Raw genomic sequence first — 12060 nt, 5'->3', positions numbered from 1 at the left:
GAGGTCCATTCATTAGCCCAGCAGCCACCTTTTTTCTTTTTGAGGGGGGGCCACAGATGCAGGTGACTGGGATATTTTATCTTTTCTGCTAGTGTAGCTCATACTGAGGCTTCTGTCTGAGCACACTTGCAGTGCTTATTGAAATTGCAAAGCAAGATTCACTAAAACATTCAGGTAGAGCTGGGACAGAAGACAGACAAAGACTGCCAGAATTTAAGAAAATACTTGGTTTTGTTGGTGTTACACCCAAAACTAGTGCTAATGGTGGATTTTCTGTAACTTGAAGTCTCCAAATTGGGTTAGCAACCTATGGCACACAAGTGCCAATATAAGGTGCCACAGGACCCTTCACTGCTGTTACAGATCCAGACTAACATGGCTACCTCTCCAATAAGTGCCAATAATGACACACGGGCCGATTTTCATTGGCCCACGAGGCAGGAACTCAGCCCTGTTTCTCTCCCATGCAGCCGGGAGCGTGCTCAGAGCTATGCTGCCCGTGAGTCAACAGAAAGATCAGCTAACAGGTATGGCCTAAGTGATAAAAGTACAAAGCTACCAACCACCAGCTAAATGGTAAAGCTCTGCATCTTTATTAATGAAGCCATTGTAAGTGGCAGTATTACTTTAAAAACAGCAACGAAGGGTCTAGTGGCACCTTATAGACTAACAAAAGTTTTGAGCATGAGCTTTCATGAGCACAGACTCACTTCATCAGATGAGGAAGTGAAGTGGGTCTGTGCTCATGAAAGCTCATGCTCAGAACTTTTCTGTTTAGTCTATAAGGTGCCCCAGGACCCTTCGTTGCTGTTAGAGATCCAGAATAACACAGCTACCCCTCTGATACTATTACTTCAAAAAGTATCACTAGCACTTGGAATGGTAGACAGAGGTCAAAAAGTCAAATTTCAGCAGTCTGCCTTGGAAAGGTTGCTGACCCCTGCTTTAAATTATGATTTGAGGACATCAGTAACCCAGCCAAAGTTTAGAGTTTTTATGGAAATGGGTGAGTGAGGTTCTGTGGCCTGCAATGTGCAGGGGGACAAAACTAGATAACTATGGTGGTTCCTTCTGACCTTAAAGCCTATCAGTCTGTCTTAGCTTAGCATTTATTCAGAATTTTTTTCACTTACAGATTTTTAGGTATATACTGAAAAGATGCACTAGCAGGAAGTGGGGAAAAAAGAGCTACAACCGATATTCTACATACTGTATGCTGTAATCGCTTTGAATATACAATGTCAAATTGTTTCACAAAGATTCAAGCCAAAATATTTACACTAGTATTTCAATAAACTGAGCTGATCCCTGGATTTAATTATATGGTCACAATTTATTAACTCCCAAATGCATTATCTGCATATGCTATTTAAAACTGGTGCAAATATAATTAACACTGAAAGACCATGTCTATACTACAGCAGTTTTCCGGAAGACGAGCTTCTGGCCAGTATCTTCCAGAAGATTGTGTCTACACACAAAAAGCAGCCCAAAAGAGCCATCCTTTCTTCCAGAAAAGCACTTCCACACAGCCGTGTGTGGTTGTTCGAGAGAAGGGGCCAGGAAATGCTGTGGACAGGGTTGCATGGCTGGAAAGCCCTTCTGGGAGCACCAGCCATGTGCTGTCTTAAAGGGCCCCTCCCTGCACATGCTGCTGAGCTGTGTACAGTGTGCCTGCTGGCAGCCATCCTCCATCTCTTACAGTGCTGGAGCCCCAACCCACCATGGCTTGTGCCGTGCCCCTCTACCTCTGGGCCACCCAGCACGTCTGGGTCCACCCTGCAAGCACAGACTGGTGGGACTGGGTGGTCCTGGCTGTGTAGGACGACATGCGCTGGCTGCAGAACTTCAGGATGAAGAGGGACACTTCCTTGGAGCTCTGCAGCTAGCTTGCCCCATCCTCCAATGCCAGGACACCTAGATGTGGCCAGCCCTCTTGGTGGAGACGTACGTGGCCATCACCATATGGAAGTTGGCCACCCTAGACAGCGACCACTTCATGGGGCAGCAGTTTGGGGTGGGCAAGTCCACCACTGGGCTCATTGTACTCGAGATAAGGCATGCTCCATACCCTGGCTTGGCAGGGGGAGGTGAAGAAACTGTCAGGTGAGGGGGACCACCAGAGACAGGCATGTGAGGAGTAGAAGCCCAGCCCTGGGGGGATGTGAAGTCCCACCCATACGCAGGCCAGCTGCCCCCATGAGTGGAAGGAACAGAGGACCCAGCAGTGGGGGAGGGTGGCCCTGGAGGGGACCTGGGGACCCCAATGGACACCCACAAGCGTGCCCATTCTCTGTCCCCTGCAGGTCATGAGAGCCATAAACCAGGTGCAGCTCCAGAGGCTCATGCACATTGGGGACCTGGATGTGGCTATCACAGAGTTCACCGCCCTCTGCTTCCCCCAGTGCTTCAGTGTAATCGATGGGACACACATCGCCATCAGGGCCCCAGAGCACAGTGGCCACCAATGCATGAACCACAAGGGATACCACTCATCATTCTCAGGCATCGGTGGACCACTGGGGCTGGTTCATGGATATTTACATGAACCCATCCTGATGGGTGCACAACACACACATCTTCAGGAACTCTGCCCAGTACCACAGAATGGAGGCTGGCACATCTTCCAGCAGGAGCACACCATCAGGGTTGTCGCCATGCCTCTATGCATGGTGGGCAACTTGGCATACCCCTGCAGCCCTGGCTTATGTGGCCATACATGGGCCACCTCACACCCTCCCAGGACCTCTTCACCAGCAGGCTCACTTGGGCACACTCCCCCACTGAGTGCACCTTCATCCACTTGAAGGTGAGATTTAGGTCCTCCTGACATGCCAGAACACCAAATGCAGAAAGAGTTGGCAGCAGTGCAAACTGCTGTTGCTGGAATAGCCTCCACCCCAGGCAAGCCCCATCAGAGCCTACTCCTGCCCTTCTCCCTCACACAGCATGGCACCCAACAGCTTCTGAAATGCCCCTATGCGTCATATGGTGAAGGGATCCAAAAATTGCAATGTTATGTACATAACTAAACGTTGGGTACTCCATGTATCTAGAAAATATGGATCAAAAAGTAAACACCTCAAGAAACCTTTTTCCATATATCTAGCATAAGATGGCTCAACATACAGACAATATGCTTTTGTACAAAGAAAAGCAATTTTCATCATCAGGATTAAATTCAAAGCCTTTATTAAACATTCCATCTTCAAACAATCTGCATTTAATCCCCCTTTTGCATTTGAAATTTCTCAGGCTATTTTAAATAGTTGTTTTACAGGGATTTTCAGTCTTCAGAACCATCACAAGCCGCAAGTTAATACACAAAAACATGACGTTTTAACTTTCACAGATTTCTATTTCCACTGCTCAAGATCTGTGGTAAAGATGAGTGTTGGCTCCTTTATTACAGCTTTCTCATACTTCTGAGAAGAAATAGGTTTTACATGTAGGTTTGATGCTCGAGACACACCTCACAATCAGTTACAATTAATACTGATTGATATGACTGTCTCTTGCATTGAGTTTCAAAAAAGGGACCAAATTTTCAATTTTCAGTGAATATGGGTCTAATTAAGGCTATTCTGGTATATTTTTGATATTAAAATACTCCCTGGGAGCCCTTTTCATCAGCCCCCCCAATCAGAATTAACATATTTTCAAAAATGAAAACATTTAACATTGGTTTTTGAGTTGAAATGCTGATGCAGCTGTTGGTTCAGTGTTTTCTTCAGGATCTTAAATATCACGTCAGTATAGTGTCATCAATCTGTTCCACAGAATCAGCCTGGCTAGCAAGCTTCTTCAGAGATCTTCTGCAGCTCTCATTCAGAAGCTCAAGACTGGCAGCATCTAGGATCTTAGAGACAGACTGTGGCAAGAGAAAGAAGGATAATACCAATAAAAATGTGTACTACTAATACTAAATTAACATTTGCCTACTTTATTTTTAAAAAAGCAATATGAATTCAAAATATTATAAGGTGTGTGTCAGTAAATAAAAGAGCAGCACTAGCCAGATTTGCAGCTGTATTGTAATAAAAATTCCTCCCAATAGATCTAGTGAATAAAATTCAATTATGAATCAAACAAAAATCCTCCTTTTCATACATAACTGATTTGTCTAGATTCTAGCATTCAATGCTTTTCCTCTGTTACTAAAGGCAGGTATCCATTTTTAACTTTTCTATATTTAGGACCAGAGTACAGAGTTTAACAATATCTTTAATACGGAGAACAAGATTCAGTTTTCAGACTAAACAACACCTGGTTTGGCAATACTCAGCATTGCCACAAATTCTTCTAGGTGTGTCTAATACGAATAGATGAGTAAACAATTTAACACAAATTGCTCTGCAATTTTATTTAATTGTATAATTTAAGAAAGAACAAAAACATGCTCTGGGAAACTGTGCCCATTAAATTGACAACAATTGTATGCAAGATCTTAAATTTTGAAACAGAAATTAGCTAAGGACATAGAGGTAAGTGGTAATTAGGATAAAATACAACATGGTTTTACAAACAGTAGATTGTACCAGTCCAACCTGCTTTCTCTTTTTGATAACCAGTTTTCTAGACAAAGGGAATACTGTAGATCTAATTGACCTGGATTTCAGTAAGGCATTTGATACAGCACATGAGAAATTATTAGTTAAGTTGAAGAAGATAGAAAGTAAAAACAAGAAAGGTGGGTAAAGAACTGGTTAATGAGAAGATGACAGTGGGTCATACTGAAAGGTGAATTTTCAGACTGGAGTGAGATTACCCATGGAGATTCTCAGGAAGGAGTCTCAGTATCAGTCTTGCTTCACATTTTAATGACCTTGGCACAAAAAGTGGGAGTGTACTAATAAATCCGCAGTAGACACAAAGTTGGAACATCGTCAATACAGAGGGCTGGAATATTACACAAGATTTGGATTACTGAAAACTGGAGGAATAGATACAGGATTAAATTTAACAGTGCCAAGTCATGCATTTAGGGGCCAACAAGAATAATTTTTGCTATAAACTGGGGATGCACTGGAAATGACAGAGGAAGATGTGGGTGTACTGGTTAATCAAAAGAGGACTATGAGCTGCCAGTGGGATGCAGCCACAAGAAAGGCCAATGCAATCCCATAATGTATCAAACATAGTATTTCCAGCAGAGAGAAAACGGTAACATACCTTCTCATAACTATTTTTCTCTGACATGTTTTGTTCGTGTCTATTCCAATTAGATGTGAGTGTGCCCAGTGGCCAGAAGATTTTCCCCTAGCAGTGCCTATAGGGAAGAGTCGTGTTTTGGTGCCAAAATAGAAGAAAGCACTGGGGCATTCTGCCCTGATGAGAGGTGCTTGGCACCAAGTCTCCCAGTACTGGGTCTAACTGTGGGCACAGACCTGCCTCCATTATGAGCCCTTTCGGCCGCTGTTCCCTGTCTTTTAAAGTTCTGGGTGGAATTCATGGCAAACGTGGCAATGATCTCATTGGTGATCCTCACCCAAGCACCTTAGGCGGGAATGAGAGCTGCTGTTTGGAATGTGCTTCGCACAGATCACACAGTTTTTAAGCCTTGAAGGCTGCAGTATGCCATTACTCTGGGGAGTCTAAAGAAAGGAGGAGGAAAACCCTGCCCCACCACTATCTGTAACTATTAACACTACGACTAACTTGAAAACTCTAACTTCTACTGAGGAAACTGCATACGCTGGTTAACTAGACAAGATAGCACAATAGCAAAGGAAAGAGCTAAGGAATGTTCCAGCTTACTGTCACTGGCAGTAAGAAGGAACTGAAGAGGGGTCAGGTTGCCAGGGCTGTATGTTGGGTGCCATGAAGATGCGACTCCAGGGTGCGCCTGGATCGATCCTGAAGGTGTTGCTATGGGAAAATCTTCCAGCCACCAGGCACAAACACTAACCTAATTGGAATACACATGAACAAGCACTCAAAGGAGAAGGTCCCTTTATGATGAAACAAGGGTATGTGTTAAAGAGACCTCAACTGGAATACTGTGTGCAATTCTGGTCTCCCATGTTTCAGAAGGATCAAACTGGAACAGAGGCAGAGTAGGGTTATTGGGATGATCACAGAAAAGGAAAACCTACCTAATAAGAAGAGACTTAAGGATCTGGGCTTGTTTAGTCAACCAAATGAGGCTGAAGGAAAGCTCTAACTACAGCAGAGGAAGAAACACGAGGGACATAAGGGAGTTATTTAAGTGCCAATGGTGACACAAAAACAAACGGATATAAACTGGTCACCAACAAATTTAGGCTAGGAATTAATGTTTTTAACTGTCAGAGGAGTGAAGGTCTGGAACAGCCTCCTAAGGTGAGGGGGGTGGGGGGCAACCCTGACTTGTTTCAACACTGAGCTCGATACATTCATGGAGGAGATGGTATGATGAGACTGCCTATAGTTGTATGGCTCATCTTTGACTGCTAGTAGCAAATAGTCTCAACTGCCAGAAATGGGACACTAGATGGAAAAGGCTCTGACTGGGGTTAGGAAAGGATTCCTCACTGACACACACTCTGGAGCTGTGTCTACATGGCCCCTCCATTTTGGAAGGGGCATGCAAATGAGAGTGGAAATGCAAATGAGGCATGAGTTTAAATATTATTCATTTGCATATTCCTGGGTGATCTGGCTTCCAGAAGAGCCATTTCCAGAAGCCAAAGCAGCTGTCAGGAAAGGGTTCCTTCGAAAGGAAATCCCCCTTTCGAAAGCACCCTTCTTCCTTGGCACAACTCAGCTCCCAGCCACATGCCACCTTCCAGCCTTAATTCTACTCCCAAATCCAGACATACCCATAGCTGCAGTCCCTGCCTCAGCACCTCCCTCCACAGCCAAGGTCCCATCCCAAGGAGGGAAAACACAACCCTCAAACGTTTGGGGAACACAGGACTAAATCATCATGACAGTCCCTCCTATCTTAAATTATATAAATTTCAAAAGAAGAAAAATCCTTACACACTTGCAAACACATCAAAGCATTTCAGCTAGTTCCAAAAATTCAGACACAAGCACTAAATAAAAAGATTTTAGAGCTGGAAAAGAATTCGGGGCACTGGCCTGCAAAGGAATATTTCACCCATCCTACAACTGCAGAAATGTGTTTTGTGACAGACCCAGGCCAGTGGGGTAACAGTGGAATAGTAGAAGACAGATATACTGGCCACTGGTTTAGCAGATTTTCTGTTCCAGGAATAATCCAGAACAAAGGTTACTCCAGGCTAATGTTGTCACCTGACTCTAACTAACCTGCAGATAATCATTTGGGACTCTGAGGCGAATGTGGACACCAGGTTCCAGTTAAGGTCCCACCTATACATATACTGTTCAATAGCTCTCCCTCTAGTCAGTCTCAGGGACAGGAAGCACTGCTGAAAGACTAGATAATAAACACGAGGCTAGCCACAGAGAAGGGAGCTCAGAGGTAAGGGAGAAGGCGGCACTGAGGAAGAGATGGACAGGCCAAGGGGATGTGGCCCAGGGAACTGTAGCAGCTTCTATAGTGAAGGAAAAGCTGCCAATATGGTCCCTGGCCTGGAACTCAAAGTAGAGGATGGGCCCGTGTTCCCTCCAAACCTCCCCGATAAACTACAGCAACACCCTCTAAGAGGGGAAGACAGATCCTTGTTAGGACAGGAGGCTAAACTGTTCTTATTAACCCCAAGAGAATAACAAAGGAAGCAGAGGTTCTCCCACCTCCCCACTTTGCTAGCATTTGATAGAAGTGACTCACGAGGCTATGACCCTAACCTCTAGCAAGGGAAAGGCTATGCTGAGGGTCACAGTGACCCTTCCAAGGCATACATAATCCTCCAGGAAGTATGGAACCCATGGAAAGCAAGGTCAGAGCTTTGCTAGTTTATATAGTGATGACCTTCATTATAATTAACAGCATGACAAGGGCTCCTAGCATTCTGAAAGTGTGGCTATTAATTATTGGGTACAGGAGAAAAGGTAGCATGATAAATTTTAGTAATTCATATTACCGCACTGTAATCATGAGCGGCCACAAGATAGCCAAGTGGAGAAATACAAAAGTCTGGCATAAGCATATTGGTCTTGGATGAAGAATTAGGTGCTAACCCAAGAAACATTCTCCATATTCACACACCTATCATTTATAATATTTTATACTGCAAGAGATTCCAGTACATACACTCAAAAATAGGAGGCCCCACCCCACAATGATTTCAAGGTTACTCATATACAACAAGGCAATATATGACATGACCTTCCATTAGACAGCAAAGTGTTTCTTGTTCCTACCTGAAGCACTTCTTCACTTTCTCTCATCTTCAGGAGGTTAACAATGGCTTGGTCACTGTAGGCCCTCACACTGGTGTTTTTGTCTTTCGTATTGTCCAGGAGTGCTTTGAGAATTGGTTTAATTGTCTGAGAATCCATGGAAGGGAGATGGTTTTTATTTGCCCACCAGATCATCTTTTCCGCAATTAACTTGATGTCACTGGATGGATTCTGGAGACACTGGATAAGAACAAAACACATCCTTAATTTCAGATACATCACAGGCAAAATTTTCAGAGTGCCAATTTACCTTTTTAAAAGGAAAACTAACAAGCACAAGCACCGCTAGAACTACAGATGTTCCTCATTTTCACCACAGTACATTTCTGTTTTTTACTGTGCATCAACAAATTTAGGCAAACTGTTACATGGGAATAAGTTGGGACTGTAACTTGACAATAATACATCTTTTTTAAAAGAATAGTTTTGCAGCTTATGGTTGTCTGCAGGTCATGTGGTTTCTCCTCAGCTACCTAAGAAAACAATGGTCACTCATACAGCAACAGTGACTATCAGACACCTTTGCCTTTTTAAAATAAGTTGTACAGACAAGGTTTAAATGGGAACTTGGCCCTTCTGTTTGTTTTAACCTTAGACAAGTTCTGAGTTACTAAACACACACCACACTACTTTTATCACAATGTTCATGTATACTATGAACATTACATTTATACCATAGTACATCGTAACATGTCTCACAAATTAAATATAAGGTCTTCAGATGTTGGATGCCTATAATTTTATTATATGCTTTTACATGACAGGAGCTGCTTTGAAGCAATTATAGTCTATTTGCAGTTCAGAGTTTTTAAAAAGAAAAAATTAAACCCTGAAAACAAAAATGAACACTTTTATTGCCAAATAAAGGTGACTAGAAAGAAAACAATTGGTCTTGTGTCTTTTTAAATTCCTTTATGATGTATAAAGAAGTCCTCAGAGGCTTTCTTCAATGAAAAATGGGACAAGAGGGTTTTCTGTTTAGTTTTCACATTAGAAATTCAGCTCCTGTCTACCCTCATAAAAAAGTGGCACATCACTAGACTGAAACTAGAACAAATGAGAGGAAAAGAGATTTTTAGACTTTTTCAAACTCTGGTTTGCCTGAAAGTTTTTGTTAACAGCTATGTAACTTCAGTGACTAATATTACAGAGAAAAGGCATCTTTGCTAGCATCCCAGCTATTTTAATAAGAAAGAGGTAAGAGCTGCAAAATTCTGGGAATTGCTGCAGCAAAACCAAGGAAGGTTGGTGTTAACATTCTGTATTTCCAAGGTTAAAAAGACAGAGCTATTAAAAGGGAAAACAGCACTTTCAAGTCTTCCTTATACAATAAGTAGCAGCAAAAATGACAAGCTCCATTTTTCTTTTACTTATTTCTTTTTAAATCACCATTATTGCAACATGTATACACCATTTTATGTTACAACTAGTACTGAGATTTTACTGACCAAACCATCAAGTGGCCAATGACCCTCTGCAGCTGACCCAAATACAGGTCACATTTCATTGGTTAAAGTTACTGTAGAATAGTTCAGGTAGCAAAAATGTTGGAGGACACATTCCTGGGCTTACCTTAATAAAAAGGTTGATGAGTTTGGGAGGCAGATTTCCTGCTTCTGTTTCTATGTGGTATTTCATAAGAAACCCCATCCCTCTGATACCACTAACTGCAATGGGGATCTGCAGCACAGAGACAACCAAGGCACATTCATTATTACAGGACTGTGTAGAAGCCACAATGTACTAGATTCAGCATATGCGCAGAGTAAGAGAAAATCCCTGCCTTTAAGAGCTTACAGAGAAGACAGATAAATGAAAGGAGCTAAAACAGAGGCACAGAGAGGGCCTTAGAAAAGCAAAGAACAGAAACTATATATCCAGAGTCCCATTGCTAAGGATTACTCCGCCCCCTCAAAGCTAAATACCCACAACAATTATTTTTCCTAAATATTAATTAGCCACACTATGATGGTCAGGCATTCTTCATAAGATGAAAGAGCCCCTAGTACTTACTCTACTAAGTAACCCAAACCTGAGCCATTATCCTAGGAGCATCAGTTATTTGTTCACACTGAAAAGTGCTTCAGCAACTTAAAACACTTTCACTAAACTAAGCATGGAGGAAAGAGGAATGTATATAATGTACTTTCCAAACATTTTCTGGGTTGCTCAATACATAAACTGCAGTAGTGTGAAATCAAAATTTAGACAAACCCTTTCAAAACTTGCACACAATCACATACCAACCACATCCACGGACAGTTGAAATCAAAAGAGAATTGGAATAATCACAGAGCCCTAGGCCAGAATTGTGTGTGTGTTTAGGGTACATGCTTCAGAGTGTGCTTGAGGATTATCCCTGTTTTACTGCAGAGCACTGTGAGCATGCAAAGCTTTTAATTGTTTACAATGCAGCAGAATTTTTGGGAAATGTTCTGGATGGCCTTCAAATAGCACTTACCCTGTCTGCTGTGGCATTGCTGAGGATCCTCTCCTGAACGCTGTCATAGTATTTTGGAGCACAAAGTCTGCTAGGAGCTACATTTATAGCCACAGAGAGTGCCACGCTCTGTCCATGCCTCACCATCCAGTCAATCCCAGAGACATCCGCTACAAGACAGAGAAAGCACTATTGAGCCTTGCTACTCAGTATAACAGATATAAATTAATTTTGTCAGGCTGATATTCATCTCCATTTCATAAAAATAAACATCAGTAACACCTTCCTTAGAAAGTGCTATGCAAACATTAATACTAAACCTCAAACCCTATGATGGAAGACCCATTTTGCACCAAGGAAAGTAGAACAAATAAGTGACTTATCTAAGGTTACAAAATGAGTCTGTGGCATAACTGGGATCAAGTTCAAAAGTTCCTGGTTCCCAGTCCCAGGCTCATCCCATTGTCTTGGATTATCTCAATCAGGTATCATTCTCTGACATGTAACAACTTTAAAATATGAAGGATTTCGTCATCATTACTGAAGCTATGTCTCTTGAATGAAATAAAAACACATTCGCTGGCAATTCATAGATTCACAGCAACCAATCACTAAATTCCCATTTCAACATGCTACTGTCGTGTCCCCAGATTGCTAACCATTCCTGGAGAATTAACATTTTTGCTAGAAAACAAGACAATGGAGTTAATTCTCCAAAAGCAATTACAAGCATCAGGGCATAAGTATGTTGCTATCTTTCAATGTTACAGCCAAAAGTCATAGAAAATGAAAGCTGCTTCAAAACTGCCTATAAACGGTTTGGGTGGTTTTTTTTTAGTATACTCAATTTTGATCTACTGGACCAGTATGCTAGACCCCAAAAGAGGTACTAGAACAGTGGCTTACAATTAAGAATCTAGAATACAAGTCATTAAAGCCTCTGGAAACAGTGCTGTTCTATCATATTCGGGTGTCTTTTCCAGTTTAAGATTTCATACTTAATAAAACTTGCTATTTATTTCAGACCACAGTTATAACTATCTGCTAGATATACCCAATAAGTGTTGCTGGAGAAGAACACTGAGCTCCTCTTCTGACAGAAATGCACACAGCTCTGCTAGACAGCCAGCTGATGCCATGCGGGTAGCATCCTAAAAATGAAAGGAGGAGAAAGGCAAAGATTAGGAGACTTTGATACACAGACAATTTTCACTGAGAAGGCCAAGTGACAAAAGAAGCTGTGAAACAAAACACAAAGAAAATTAAGATTCCACGATCAGCTGCCCACCCCTACTATTCGTTGATTTCAG

At 42.2% G+C, this 12060-nt stretch overlaps 1 protein-coding gene across 2 annotated transcripts in view; it reads right to left on the bottom strand.

The window, feature by feature from the left end:
- Positions 1 to 3331: 3331 nt before the first annotated feature.
- Positions 3332 to 12060, bottom strand: part of GCN1 (GCN1 activator of EIF2AK4) — a 58592-nt gene continuing 49863 nt past the window's right edge. For both annotated transcript variants that reach the window (XM_075012432.1, XM_075012433.1), the window contains exons 54-58: positions 11805 to 11901; positions 10772 to 10920; positions 9883 to 9990; positions 8272 to 8490; positions 3332 to 3871 (exon numbers count right to left, since the gene is read on the bottom strand). In XM_075012432.1, the coding sequence (XP_074868533.1) occupies positions 3746 to 3871; positions 8272 to 8490; positions 9883 to 9990; positions 10772 to 10920; positions 11805 to 11901 (699 nt within the window). In that variant the 3' untranslated portion in view covers positions 3332 to 3745. The remainder of the gene's footprint in view (positions 3872 to 8271; positions 8491 to 9882; positions 9991 to 10771; positions 10921 to 11804; positions 11902 to 12060) is intronic.

This window comes from Carettochelys insculpta, chromosome 18 (assembly GCF_033958435.1).
Source record: "Carettochelys insculpta isolate YL-2023 chromosome 18, ASM3395843v1, whole genome shotgun sequence".
Lineage (NCBI taxonomy): Eukaryota > Metazoa > Chordata > Testudines > Carettochelyidae > Carettochelys > Carettochelys insculpta.
This window is presented reverse-complemented; position numbering and strand designations above follow the sequence as displayed.